General features: G+C 46.6%; 1 protein-coding gene across 1 annotated transcript; it reads right to left on the bottom strand.

The window, feature by feature from the left end:
- Window positions 1-794: 794 nt before the first annotated feature.
- On the bottom strand, window positions 795-10,766 carry LOC140198478 (butyrophilin subfamily 2 member A1-like). The gene is made up of 3 exons (XM_072259564.1): window positions 10,657-10,766; window positions 5,548-5,895; window positions 795-4,351 (listed from the first exon to the last, which is right to left on the bottom strand). Exons 1-3 carry the CDS (start codon window positions 10,709-10,711, stop codon window positions 3,966-3,968), a joined length of 789 nt encoding a protein of 262 aa, XP_072115665.1. The 5' UTR covers window positions 10,712-10,766; the 3' UTR covers window positions 795-3,965.
- Between the last annotated feature and the right edge of the window lie 3,287 nt (window positions 10,767-14,053).

Below are 14,053 nucleotides of genomic sequence, written 5' to 3'. Positions count from 1 at the left end.
ATGTACCTTTCCAAAAATCTCTTAAAAGACCCTATTGTATCTGCCTCCACCCCCGTTGCTGGCAGCCCATTCCACACACTCAGCACGCTGAGTAAAAAACTTACCCCTGACATCTCCTTTGTACCTAGTCCCCAGCACCTTAAACCTGTCCCCTCTTGTGGCAGCTATTTCAGTCCTAGGAAAAAGCCTCTGACTATCCGCACGATCAATGCCTCTCATCATGTTATACACCTCTATCAGGTCACCTCTCATCCTCTGTCACTCCAAGGAGAAAAGACTGAGTTCACTCCACCTATCTTCATAAGGCATGCACCCCAATCCAGGCAACATCCTTGTAAATCTCCTCTGCACCCTTTCTATGGATTCTACATCCTTCCTGTAGTGTGGCGACCAGAACTGAGCACAGTACTCCAAGTGGGGTCTGACCAGGGTCCTATTGCTCAGTGTATTTCAGTCCTGTGTTTTCACCTGTTTGTTGCGAGATTGTGCCAGTGAATTTTCCTGAGCCTTTCCAGCATTCGTATCTGTACTCTGTCTGTCTGAATATCGACTCTGCCTGTTTCCCAATTCTGGTTTTTGGATTTCTCTAGATGTTTTGATCTCTGCCTGAACTTTGATGCCAACTTTGTTTGCACCTCAGGATTTGTTACTCAATTGATATCACTGTGTGTACAGTACTGGGTCTGTGATTGGATGCCTGCTCCACGGCCCTGACATCTGGATAACTTGCAAAGAAAAGCAAGAACTGAAATGACAAATTTCAGAAAACATTACATACATTCTAATGCACTTAGATTAACACTATCTAGTATAGAAGGAGGGAGGAAAAACAGACATTACAAATTTACGCAACAGTCAGATAAAACTTCAAGGGATATATTTTCATCATCGAAAACAGGGTTCAACACTTCACATGAACATGTGTAATTCTGATAAGAAGTGTACACCACTAAACTTAAATGAGAGCACAGCCTGGAAAAGTGAAAACATTATCACTATTGAAGAAAAAGTTAACCAATGGAAGGGCAGGCCTCTTTATGGATGTTGACAACGAAGCGTTGAATGGTAAAGTGGGGATGTGGAGGGGTTGATCAGCCTTACTGCTTGGGGAAAGTAACTGTTTTTGGGTCTGGTGATCCTAGAGTGGATGCTCCGTAGTCTCCTCCCTGATGATAGTGGGATTAACAGTCTATGAGCAGGATGAGTGGGATCTTTCATGATGTTACTGGCCCTTTTCCAGCACCTTTCTGTATATGCATATGCCCTTGATGGTGGGAAGGCTGGTACCAGTGATGTATTGTGCAGTTTTGACCACCCATTGTAGAGCCTTCCTGTCCACCACAGTGTTGTCTCTGTGCCACTGCAGCCCTTCCCTCCCGATAGCCCTCCGTTTTTCTCATCCCTCCATGAGTGCTGATGTAAGAGGTTCTGAAATGCTCCCAGTGCATTTGCTTCTACCACCACCCCTGCCAGGGCAATCCATGCACCCACCACTCTCTGTACAGAAACCTCCCACTGACTTCACCTTATGTCCTCCCATATCAGCCATTTCCAACTTGGGAAAAAGTCTCCAGCTGTCCATTCGATTTATGTCTCTAATCATCTTCTACACCTCTATCAGGTCAACTCTAGTCCTCCTTTACCAGCATCCAGGTAAATTTCTTCTGTACCCTTTCCAAAGCCTCAATGTCTTTCCTATAATAAGCAAGTTCATTGACATGGTAGAACTCACGCAGGGCGGGACTCACACAGGGTGGGAGTTACAAACTGTGGGATTAACATAGAATAGGAGGTAAACAGGGTAGGTTTAAAAAGTGTGGGATTTACAAGGATAGCACATATACTGAATGGGATTTACACAAGGTGGGAATAGCACAGGGTAGGACTCACGAATGGTGGGAATTGTGCCGTAATCGAGATGGCAGTGTGTGATGGTGCAGAACAGAATACAGATCCATATCTCAATGAAAGTGATGTCACGGGTATATAGAACTGTAAAAGCTTTCTAAGTCAATGTATTGACTACAGTAGTAGGAATATTATTTTGCAGTTATAAAGGGCGTTGACAAGGTCTAATTTGGACCATTGAGTAGCTCTCAACCTATCGTAAGACATGCTTTCTAATCCAGGCAGCATCCTGGTAAATCTCTTTTATACCTCTCTAAAGCCTCCACGTCCTCCCTAAAAGGAAGTAACGTGGACGCTGGATGGAATGGGTTGTCCAGGGAGAGGATATTGGGTTGAGGGGAAATGCAAGCACTCCTCTAATCAACAGGCTCTTCAAATAGATCAGTCGCTTTGAGGTGAGTGTGAGGTACGCCATCCTTCTCTTCGGCTCCCAGACCCCTGATGTCATCCACATTGGCGTCGAGGAATCTTCTGATTCCAGGGAGGTGTCTAATATCATGTCTGCAATGAAGTATGACGGTGGGTAATGTTGCGTGGGAGGAGCGGTGGGAGGGGGGTGGGGTGGAGGAGAGTGCTGGAGAGTCATTTCCCACTACCAAATCAATTACAGTCTCTCTTCTTGATGGCTTATCCACATATTGTGTCATGAAACCTTCCTGAACACAGCTAACAAACTCCACCCCATCTAAACCCCTTGCTCCAGGGAGATGCCAAATGGTATTTGGGAAATTAAAAATCTCCCACCACAACAACTCTGTTACTATTACACCTTTCCAGGATCTGTTTCCCTATCTGCTCCTCGATATCCATGTTACTATGAGGATAAAAAACACCCAGTAGAGTTATGGACCATTTCCTGTTCCTAACCTCCATCCACAGCGATTCCGTGGACAATCCCTCCATGACATCCACCTTTTCTGCAGCCGCGACATTTATACTCCATACATTGAGATACAACATCTTGAGTACCGTATCTGCTACTCGTTCTGATTCTATATCCCTAATGTTTTGATACTCACCCTGTTGCCTACGACTATGTCCCATCACCCAACTGCCTGCCCTTTCTGCCAACCTGACTGCATGCTATCTTTTTTACCATCCGTTCTATCCTGAACCTCTTCACTCCGGTACCCCCCCCCCCCCCCACTTTCTCAGTCACGCATTTATCTGCCAAATCATCCTGTTTCTACCCTCACTGGTGCGTGGCACAGGCAGCAATCCAGAAATTACTACCTGGGGGGTCCTGCTTCTCAGCTTTCTACTTAACTCTCTAAAATCTCTTTTCAGGACCTCATTGCTTTTCCTTCCTATGTCATTGGTACCAATATGTACCAAGACATCTGGCTGGTTTCCCTCCTTCTCCAAAATGTTGTTGACACGATCTGAGATTTCCCTGACGCTGGCACCTGGGAGGCAACATACCATCCAGGTGTCCTGTTCACATCCACAGAACCTCCGGTCTGTTCCCCTCACTATTGAGTCCCCTATTTTGATGTACCTGTGATAAATAAAGTTAATCCCTAATCTAAGCCCTTGAAGATCCCCTCTCATTCTTCTAAGCAAGAGGAACCAGAGTCTTTGCTCCCACACCACCAGGTTCAGGAACAATTATTACCCCAGACTCTGAAGCTGCATGGACAACTCCACTCTCCACAACTCTAATGTGCTTCTACAACTGCAAACTCCTGCCGAAGGGTCTCGGCCCAAAACGGCGACTGTGCTCTTTTCCATATATGCTCCCTGGCCTGCTGAGCTCCTCCGGCATTTTGTGTGTAGTGCTCACTTTCAGGAACTATTTTCAAAGCAAGTTCACAATATTATTTTTCCTATTTGCAAAATATGTTCTTTTTTAGTTGTTTTTCAGTTTATCAGAAATTCTATTGTATTTCTTTATATTTCTTGTAAATGCCATCAAGTAAATGAATCTCAAGATAGCATATCGTAACATATATGCATTCTGATTATAAATTGATTTTACAAAATTTAATTTCAGCAAGTATAGTCCCAGTCAACTCAGTCCCTCCTCAAAGGCTAACCCCCTCATCTCCGAACTCAACCTAGTGAACCTCCTCTGCACCACCTTCAAAGCCCGTATCACTCTCCTCGAGATGTGTAACTCCATCTGTAAAATTGACCGGAGCTGAGCACGTGGTGAATGGGCCTGATATCTCCAGCCGTCCCTCATGCTCCCGGCCCAGAAGTTGGTTTTGGATGACACAGGAGTACACACCAGGGGTGGAGCGACTCACAGCGATGACACTCTCCACCCTCAGGAGCCCAGCGTCGTCCGGTTCTGCTGATTCCTGGTGTGCACTGATAAGCTGGCCCGCGGCGTCCCGCCACAACACTAACGGCCGCGGGAACCACTTCTCCGAGACGCAGCCCACCAGGATCCTGTTGCCCTCGTAGCCCACCATCTTCATCGTGGGCGGGTCTCCCATACCTGGAGGGTGCAGGGGTGTCAGTGGGCAATGGTGCCAGTTCAGTTTAAACAAGAGTTCACAAAGGAGAATATCCATGTTGCCCCCTGCATTCCCCCGACCCACCGTAATGACCTCTCTCACCCCCCACACGTACCAACATCTCCCTCAGTACATCCATCTCAGTAAGCCACCAGCTCCACCGTTCCACAGCACAGTCCCACCGACTCCCGTCCTCCTCTGCACTCGCTCGTCCTTTCCAAGCATCCCACTGTCACTATCCACTCCACTCCCCTTATCTCACCCTCCTTCCCAGCTCCCATCATTCCAACCTCCCTCAACTCCACTCCCCCTCAACTCCCATCAACCCACACTCCCTCAACACCACTCCCCTCTCCTTATCTCACCCTCCCACCCAACTCCCATCCCATCATTCTGCCCTCCCTCAAATCCACTCCCCTCCCTCTTCCCTCCCCTCATCCCACCCTCCCTCTACCCCCTCCCCTTATTCCTCCCTCCCTCCTACCCCTCTCCTTTCCTTATCCCACCCTCCCTCCTACCCCTCCCCTTACCTTATCCCACCCTCCCTCCTACCCCTCCCCTTTCCTTATCCCACCCTCCCTCCTACCCCTCCCCTTCCCTTATCACACCCTCACTCTCTCTCTCCCCCCTCCCCTTATCTCGGCCTCCCTCCCAACTCCCATCACGTCATCCCGCCCTCCCTCTCTCCACTCATCCTGGCCTCCATCTCCCTAACTCCCATTCCCTTATTCCACCCTACCTCAAATCTGCTCCCCTCCCCTTATGCTGCCCTCCCACTCCCCTCCCCTCAACCTACCCTCTTTTTCCCCTCATCCCACACTCCCACTACTCCTCCCCAAATCCCTCCCTCTCTCCTCATCCTGCCCTCCCTTTCCCCTCATCCCACCCACTCCTCTCCCAGTATCGTACCCTCCCTCTACCCCCTCAAACCCTCTTCACCTCTCACCTTTTTCAGCTCTTCTACATTCCTCCTGTCCACTCCGAAACCACTCCATCCCCAGTCCTCTGCAATTGCTCATCCCCTGTAGGAGACTTCCCCACCCCCCAGCTAACCTCCTGCTGCCTGTACTGTCTTGCGACCACTGGGACAAAGTATACCCACTCGGTCCTCTGCAAACCTGCGCCCTCAGATCATCCCCACAGCCTATTTTCTGCTGTCCGGCGACACCTCACTCACTGGCAACTTGCAGCTGCAGAGAGCCCTCCTGGTCCTCAGCCTTGGAGACTACGAAGCACTTGTAGCGGCCCATGTCGCGCACGGTAATCTTCTTCAGTAGCAGGGAGACGTTCCCCTGGGGAAAGGCATCCTTGAACAGCTCCGTCCTCCCGGAGTACTGTGCCATCTGGACATCAGGAATGTCCTGCCCCTTCCGGTACAGGTGCACCACCTGGGACCAGTCCGTCCGGAACCAGCGCACCTCCATCTCCACGAGGACCTCGGCCGGAATCAGCTGGCAACCCAGCACAGCGTTCTGGCCCACCTCGGCCACAACAGGCATGCTCGGCGTGATCACGATGAACTCCCCTGGAGACGTGCAGGCAAAACGCAGTCAGAGTGTGCACAGTAAACCCTTGGATGCTTTACAGAGACAGAATTATCGCCACTGACTTAAACTGCATGTAATTTATTGTACAGTATTCTGGCAGCAGAGACGTTAAATTAATGAGAGCGATTGGTGCTGCCTGCTAGTGTTTGCTTAGTGGAAGACCACCTGGATAGTGTTTGCGGATCTACAAGCGAGTGATCATCGGACTGCATCAGCTTCTTCTTGCCGACAACATCCTCTGCATCATCAAAACACAGGGCAAGACATTCAGGGACCTGGGCTAGATTATATTTTTGTGAAACTGCATGTTTACTGCTGTCTCGTGTGCTGAATGTGCCTTGTGCTGTGTCTGACTATTGGGACTGTGGTTTGCACCTCGACCCGAGAGTTACACGGTGTCGTTCGGCTGTGTTCACGTGTGGTTCAATAACAATTAAACTTGAGGAAAGGAATATCCGACAGACATAGGCACACGGGCCTCTTAACCTGCTGCATTCCTGAATAATTATTACAACATTAATCATAACATTTGAAAACTATAAAGCCGTTTACCATCCGTCTGTCAGAATGGATGTCCTGCCCTTGGAGAGTGTCCAGACAGGGTTCATGAAAATTATCACAAGAATGGAAAGGTTAACAACCAAGGAGCTTTGATGTCTCTGGGCCTGTAAGTGTTGCAGTTAAAAACAACAAGCGGGGATCTCATCGAAACCTATCAAATATTGAAAGGCTGGGATACAGTGGAGGTGGGAAGGATGTGGAGAGTGGGGGAGTTGAGGACCAGGGAACACAACTCAGAATAGGAGGACACCACTTTCGAACAGACACGAGGAGCAATTTCTTTAGCCAGAGGATGGAGAATCTGTGGAATTTGTTTTCCTGGACAGCTGTGGAGGCCGAGTCATTGGGTATATTTAAAGCGGAGATTGAGAGGTTCTTGATTAATCGGGGTCAAAGGTTACAGGGAGAAGGCAGGAGAATAGTGTTCAGAGGATTAATAAATCAGCCATCGGGCTAGAGGATCATCGGGGTTTCTCTTCCACCCTTCAGACACATTTATCAGGAGTGCCGCAGTCACAGGGCCCTGAGCATTGTCAGTGATCCCTCCCACCAGTCAACAATCTCTTTGACACCTAACCATAGGAGGTACTGGAGCATTAGGTTGGCAAACAGCTTCTTTCCCCAGGCTGTGAGACCACGGAACTCCCTGTCAACACCCAGGTCTCATCAGAAATGCCAGCAGCATTATACTGTTTACTTTTCATCTTGCATCGGAAATCCCCTGCGTTATTTCTTCATGTCATAGGGGTGATAATAATTTATGAGTTGTGTATGTGAGTTGCGTTTACTGTATCGTGTACCTTGGTCCCAAGCGACATTATTTCATTTGGCCGTATTCGTGTGTACGGTTGTGAGTTATCTGTACGGTATCGTGCACCCTGGTCCGGAGGAACATTGTTTCGTTTGGCTGTATACGTGTCTATGGTTACGATTGTATGTGAGTTGTGTGTACTGTATTGTGCACCTTGGTCCGGAGGAACATTGTTTCGTTTGGCTGTATACGTGTCTATGGTTACGATTGTATGTGAGTTGTGTGTACTGTATTGTGCACCTTGGTCCGGAGGAACATTGTTTCGTTTGGTTGTATATGTGTCTATGGTTACGGTTGTATGACAATAAGCTACAGGAGGGGCAGGACTGGCAGCTTAATATTCCAGGGTTCCGATGTTTCAGATGTGATCGAGGCAGAGGAATGAAAGGTGGGGGAGTAGCGTTGCTTGTTAGGGAAAATATTACAGCAGTGCTCAGCCAGGACAGATTAGAGGGCTTGTCTACTGAGTCCTTATGGGTGGAGCTGAGAAACAGGAAAGGTATGGCCACATTAGTGGGATTGTATTACAGACCACCCAATAGTCAACGAGACTTGGAAGAGCAAATCTGCAGAGAGATAGCAGGCAACTGCAGGAAACATAAAATTGTGGTGGTAGGAGATTTTAATTTTCCATACATTGATTGGGACTCCCATACTGTTAGGGGTCTAGATGGTTTAGAGTTTGTAAAATGTGTTCAGGAAAGTTTTCTAAATCAGTATATAGAGGGACCAACTAGAGGGGATGCAATATTGGATCTCCTGTTAGGAAACGAATTAGGGCAAGTGACAAAAGTCTGTGTCGGGGAGCACTTTGGTTCCAGTGATCATAACACCATGAGTTTCAATTTGATCATGGACAAGGATAGATCTGGTCCCAGGGTTGAGGTTCTGAACTGGAAGAAGGCCAAATTTGAAGAAATGAGAAAGGATCTAAAAAGCGTGGATTGGGACAGGTTGTTCTCTGGCAAAGATGTGATTGGTAGGTGGGAAGCCTTCAAAGGGGAAATTTTGAGAGTGCAGAGTTTGTATGTTCCTGTCAGGATTAAAGGCAAATTGAATAGGAATAAGGAACCTTGGTTCTCAAGGGATATTGCAACTCTGATAAAGAAGAAGAGGGAGTTGTATGAAATGTATAGGAAACAGGGGGTAAATCAGGTGCTTGACGAGTATAAGAAGTACAAGAAAATACTTAAGAAAGAAATCAGGAGGGCAAAAAGAAGACATGAGGTTGCCTTGGCAGTCAAAGTGAAGGATAATCCAAAGAGCTTTTACAAGTATATTAAGAGCAAAAGGATTGTAAGGGATAAAATTGGTCCTCTTGAAGATCAGAGTGGTCGGCTTTGTGCGGAACCAAATGAAATGGGGGAGATCTTAAATAGGTTTTTTGTGTCTGTATTTACTAAGGAAGCTGGCATGAAATCTATGGAATTGAGGGAATCAAGTAGTGAGACCATGGAAACTGTACAGATTGAAAAGGAGGAGGTGCTTGCTGTCTTGAGGAAAATTAAAGTGGATAAATCTCAGGGACCTGACAGAGTGTTCCCTCGGACCTTGAAGGAGACTAGTGTTGAAATTGCGGGGGCCCTGGCAGAAATATTTAAAATGTCGCTGTCTACGGGTGAAGTGCCGGAGGATTGGAGAGTGGCTCATGTTGTTCCGTTCTTTAAAAAAGGATCGAAAAGTAATCCGGGAAATTATAGGCCAGTGAGTTTAATGTCAGTAGTAGGTAAGTTATTGGAGGGAGTACTAAGAGACAGAATCTACAAGCATTTGGATAGACAGGGACTTATTAGGGAGAGTCAACATGGCTTTGTGCGTGGTAGGTCATGTTCGACCAAACTGTTGGAGTTTTTCGAGGAGGTTACCAGGAAAGTGGATGAAGGGAAGGCAGTGGATATTGTCTACATGGACTTCAGTAAGGCCTTTGACAAGGTCCCGCATGGGAGGTTAGTTAGGAAAATTCAGTCGCTAGGTATACATGGAGAGGTGGTAAATTGGATTAGACATTGGCTCGATGGAAGAAGCCAGAGAGTGGTGGTAGAGAATTGCTTCTCTGAGTGGAGGCCTGTGACTAGTGGTGTGCCACAGGGATCAGTGCTGGGTCCATTGTTATTTGTCATCTATACCAATGATCTGGATGATAATGTGGTGAATTGGATCAGCAAGTTTGCTGATGATACAAAGATTGGAGGTGTAGAAGACAGTGAGGAAGGTTTTCAGAGCCTGCAGAGGGACTTGGACCAGCTGGAAAAATGGGCTGAAAAATGGCAGATGGAGTTTAGTACTGACAAGTGTGAGGTATTGCATGTTGGAAGGACAAACCAATGTAGAACATACAGGGTTAATGGTAAGGCACTGAGGAGTGCAGTGGAACAGAGGGATCTGGGAATACAGATACAAAATTCCCTAAAAGTGTCATCACAGGTAGATAGGGTCATAAAGAGAGCTTTTGGTACATTGGCCTTTATTAATCGAAGTATTGAGTATAAGAGCTGGAATGTTATGATGAGGTTGTATAAGGCATTGGCGAGGCCGAATCTGGAGTATTGTGTTCAGTTTTGGTCACCAAATTACAGGAAGGATATAAATAAGGTTGAAAGAGTGCAGAGAAGGTTTACAAGGATGTTGCCGGGACTTGAGAAACTCAGTTTCAGAAAAAAATTGAATAGGTTAGGACTTTATTCCCTGGAGCGTTGAAGAATGAGGGGAGATTTGATAGAGGTATATAAAATTATGATGAGTATAGATAGAGTGAATGCAAGCAGGCTTTTTCCACTGAGGCAAAGGGAGAAAAAAACCAGAGGACATGGGTTAAGGGTGAGGGGGGAAAAGTTTAAAGGGAACATTAGGGGGGGCTTCTTCACACAGAGAGTGGTGGGAGTATGGAATGAGCTGCCAGATGAGGTGGTAAATGCGGGTTCTTTTTTAACATTTAAGAATAAATTGGACAGATACATGGATGGGAGGTGTATGGAGGGATATGGTCTGTGTGCAAGTCAGTGGGACTAGGCAGAAAATGGTTCGGCACAGCCAAGAAGGGCCAAAGGGCCTGTTTCTGTGCTGTAGTTTCTATGGTTCTATGGTACACTTGAACATGAATGGAGGAGCTGACTTGACGGACTGAATAGTCTTATTCTGCTCCAACACCTTGTGATCTGATTGTGACGCTGGTCACCTCGATCACTGATTTCCAAAACCCATCCGTCTCCGCCAACGCTGGGAGGTTCATCACTCAATGTTTAGTGAGTGTAAACCACCTCAACCAAGGATGCAGGTTCCACACTGTCCACCCAGGACATCCCAATCGGAAGAAAGTTGTCCCGAGGATTTGGGGCAGGGGGAACCCAGGAACACAGCACTGTCTTACCAAGAGACGTGGTGACCAGCAGGAGGAGAATCGCTGGAAGATATTGCCACTTCATCACTCAACGACTAAACCCTGTCCTCGAGAATCCCACAGCAACGTTCACGGGAACCTGAAATAACATTCCACTCATGGTCAGACAAAAGTCCAGAGCACCATCCAAATTGAGAGCATCGTCCCATCCCCCTAGAGGGGAAAATGGCAGATCCCACTCCCAAACAGTCGCCCAGTAGATAGATGTTCATGGTGCTGAGAGTGGATTTAATCCGTGTTAAGGATTTGGAGCTGGAACTGGATAAAATCTGGATCATTCAGGAGGCTGAGGGGTGATAGGAAGTACATATAGAGGGATAGTTACACTCAAGGTGCAGGACAGTCAAGAAGGGGAATGGGAGTAAACAGCCAGTGTAGAGTATCTCTGTGGTCATCCCCCTCAACAACAGGTATATCACTTTGGATACTGCTGGGGGAGGAGAGAATGACCGAGCAGAAGGGGGAATGACCGAGCAGAGGGGGGAATGACCGAGCAGAGGGGGAATGACCGAGCAGACGGAAGTCACAGCGGTCAGGTCTCTGGCACTGAGTGGCTCTGCCAACCAGAAGAAAATGGGGAGAGAGGAGATCAATTGTGGTGATCGGGGATTCGTTTGTTAGGGGAACAGAACGGTGGCTCTGTGGATGAGAACAAGATTACCAGATGGTATGTCGCTTCCCAGCTGCCACAGTTCAGGACTTCTCAGATCGAGTCCTCAGCATTTTTAAGTGGGAGGGTGAGCAACCAGAGGTCGTGATCCACATAGGTACCAATGACACAGGTTGGAAGAGTGACAAGGTTCTGCAAACAGCGTTCAGGGAGTTAAAGGACAGGACCTCCAGGGTTGTGATTTCAGGATTGCTACATGCAAGTGAGGCAAGAAATAGGAAGGTTATACAGATTAATACGTGGCTAAGGAACTGGTGTTGGAGGGAGGGCATAAGATTTTTTGATCATTGGGTTCTCTTCCAGGGAATGTGGGACCCGTATAGAAGAGACAGTTTACACCTGAACTGGAAGTGGACTAATATTCCAGCAGGAAGGTTTGCTAGTGCTGTACAGAAGGTGGGGGTGAGGTATCTAGATTTGTAGTAGGATGGGAACCAGAGTGCCAGAACAGTTAGTTGAGAGGTTGTAGAGACAGAGATCAGGAATCAAGGGTTGAGCATGGTTCGAGTGATGTCCTGAGATGCATATATTTCAATGCAAGAAGTATCGTAGGAAAGGCAGATGAGCTCAGGGCATGGACCAACACCTGAAATTATATATCATAGCCATTAGGGTGACTTGGTTGCAGAAAGGACAGGACTGGCAACTCAATATTGTGGGGTTCCCTTGTTTTTCACGTGACAGAGCGGGAGGCATTAAAGGAGGAGGGGTGACAGTACTAGACAGTGAAAATGTCACAGCGGTGCTCAGTCTGGATGGACTGGAGAACTTGTCTGGTGAGGTGTTACAGGTCGAACTGAGGAATTGAAAGGTATGACCATGTTAATGGGGCCATATTACAGACCACCCAACAGTCCAAGGGATTTAAAGGAACAAATTTGTAGAGAGATCACAGACTGTTGCAAAAAACATAAGATTATGATAGTAGGTGATTTTAACTTTCCTCACATTGAATGGGACTTCCACACTGTAAAAAGACCAGATGGGATAAAGTTTGTCAAATGAGTTCAGGAAAGTTTCCTTCACTTCCAAGTCCCAATTAGAAGTCCCAATGAGGGAGGGTGTGATATTAGGGAAGGAGACAGGCAGGTGACAGAAGTTTGTGTTGGGAACACTTGATACCTAGCGATTGGGTAATCAATGAAAAGAGTGCGTAAAAAGAGTTAAACTTCAATCAGGACCACAATTCAGATTTAAAAGGCAGTGCTTTGCTACAGTTTCTCTGATTTGGGCAGCAACGAGTCAATGAGAGAGATTGATTAGAAAAGGTGATAAATATAACGTAAATGCACGCAGAGCAGCATTCTTTTGAGAGTGCCAGTATTAGAGCGGTTTTGGCTCATAGGGGTAAGGCGAGATTTGGCTTGGATGAGGTAACATATTGTATGCTTCCCTCTTTCTCAGAGTTTTCCTCCTCCTAGGCAGGCTGCTGTCCAAGGCTGACGAGCCCCACCTGCCCAAAAAGGCAAAGAGAGGGCATATAATCGAGCAAAAGATAGTGGGAGGTTAGAGGATTGAGAAGCTTTTAAAAACCAACAGAAGGCAATTAAATAAAGTAGTTAAGGAAAAGATGGAATATGGAAGTTTCATCAGATACATAAAATGTAAAGGAGAAGCAAAAGTGGATATTGGACCACTATGAAACAATCCTGAAGAGGTAGTAATGGCGGACAAGGAAATGGCAGATGAATTGAAGATGCATTTTGCATCAGTCTTCACTGTGGAAGACACTAGCAGTCTGATCGAATTTCCAGGTGTCAGGGCAGCATGAAGTGTGGGAGGTGTGAGAGAGGGCTCTTGAGAAAGTAAAGGAATGAAGTTAGATAGGTCACCTGGGCCAGATGGAGCACACCACATAATTCTGAAAGAGTGGCTGAAGAGATTGTGGAGGCATAAGTAATGATCATTCAGGAACCACTAGATTCGGGAATGGTTCCGGAAGACTGGAAAATTGCAAATGTCACTCCACTCGTCAAGAAGGGAGGGAGGCAGAAGGAAAGAAATTAAAGCCAGTTAGTTTGACCTTAACAGTTGGGAAGATGTTGGAGTTGATTGTTAAGGGTGTGGTTTCAGGGTACTTAGAGGCACATGATAAAAATAGGCTGTAGTCAGCATGGTTTCCTCAAGGAAAAACTCGCCAGACAAATTTGTTGGAATTATTTGAAGAAGTAAGCAGGATAGACAAAGGAGAATTGGTTGATGTTGCATACTTGGATTTTCAGAAGACACTTGACAAGGTGCCATACATGAGCCTGCTTCACAAGCTACGAACCTGTGGCATTATAGGAGAGATTTCAGCATGGATAAAGCAGTAGCTGACTGTCAGGAGACAAAGAGTGAGAATAGCGGGGACCTTTACTGACTGGCTGCTGGTGATAATCGTGTTCCACAGGGTCTATGCTGTGATTGATTCTTTTTACATTAAATGCCATGAATTGGATGATGGAATTGATGGTTTTCTTGCAAAGTTTGTAGATGATATGAAGGTAGGTCATTTTGAGAAAATGAGAGTGGCTTCAGATAGACTTAGACAGATTAGAAGAATTAGCAAAGAAATAGCAGATGAAATACAGTGTTGGAAAGTGTATGGTCATGCACTTTGGTAAACTATTTTCTAAATGGAGAGAAAATACAAAAATCTGAGCTACAAAGTCCTTGTGCAGGTTAGGTGGGTGGTGAGGATTGCAATTGTGACAT

The sequence above is a fragment of the Mobula birostris genome, chromosome 5 (genome assembly GCF_030028105.1).
Source record: "Mobula birostris isolate sMobBir1 chromosome 5, sMobBir1.hap1, whole genome shotgun sequence".
Taxonomy (NCBI): Eukaryota; Metazoa; Chordata; class Chondrichthyes; order Myliobatiformes; family Myliobatidae; genus Mobula; species Mobula birostris.
This window is presented reverse-complemented; position numbering and strand designations above follow the sequence as displayed.

What these genes read in the sequence shown, in the direction of transcription:
- LOC140198478 (XM_072259564.1), bottom strand. Translation starts at nt 10,711, where the DNA reads ATGAAGTGGCAATATCTTCCAGCGATTCTCCTCCTGCTGGTCACCACG. An exon ending in GCTGGTCACCACGTCTCTTG is followed by an intron (nt 5,896 to 10,656) that starts GTAAGACAGTGC and finishes GCACGTCTCCAG; the next exon opens with GGGAGTTCATCGTGATCACG. An exon ending in TCTGCAGCTGCAAGTTGCCA is followed by an intron (nt 4,352 to 5,547) that starts GTGAGTGAGGTG and finishes TGCACCCTCCAG; the next exon opens with GTATGGGAGACCCGCCCACG.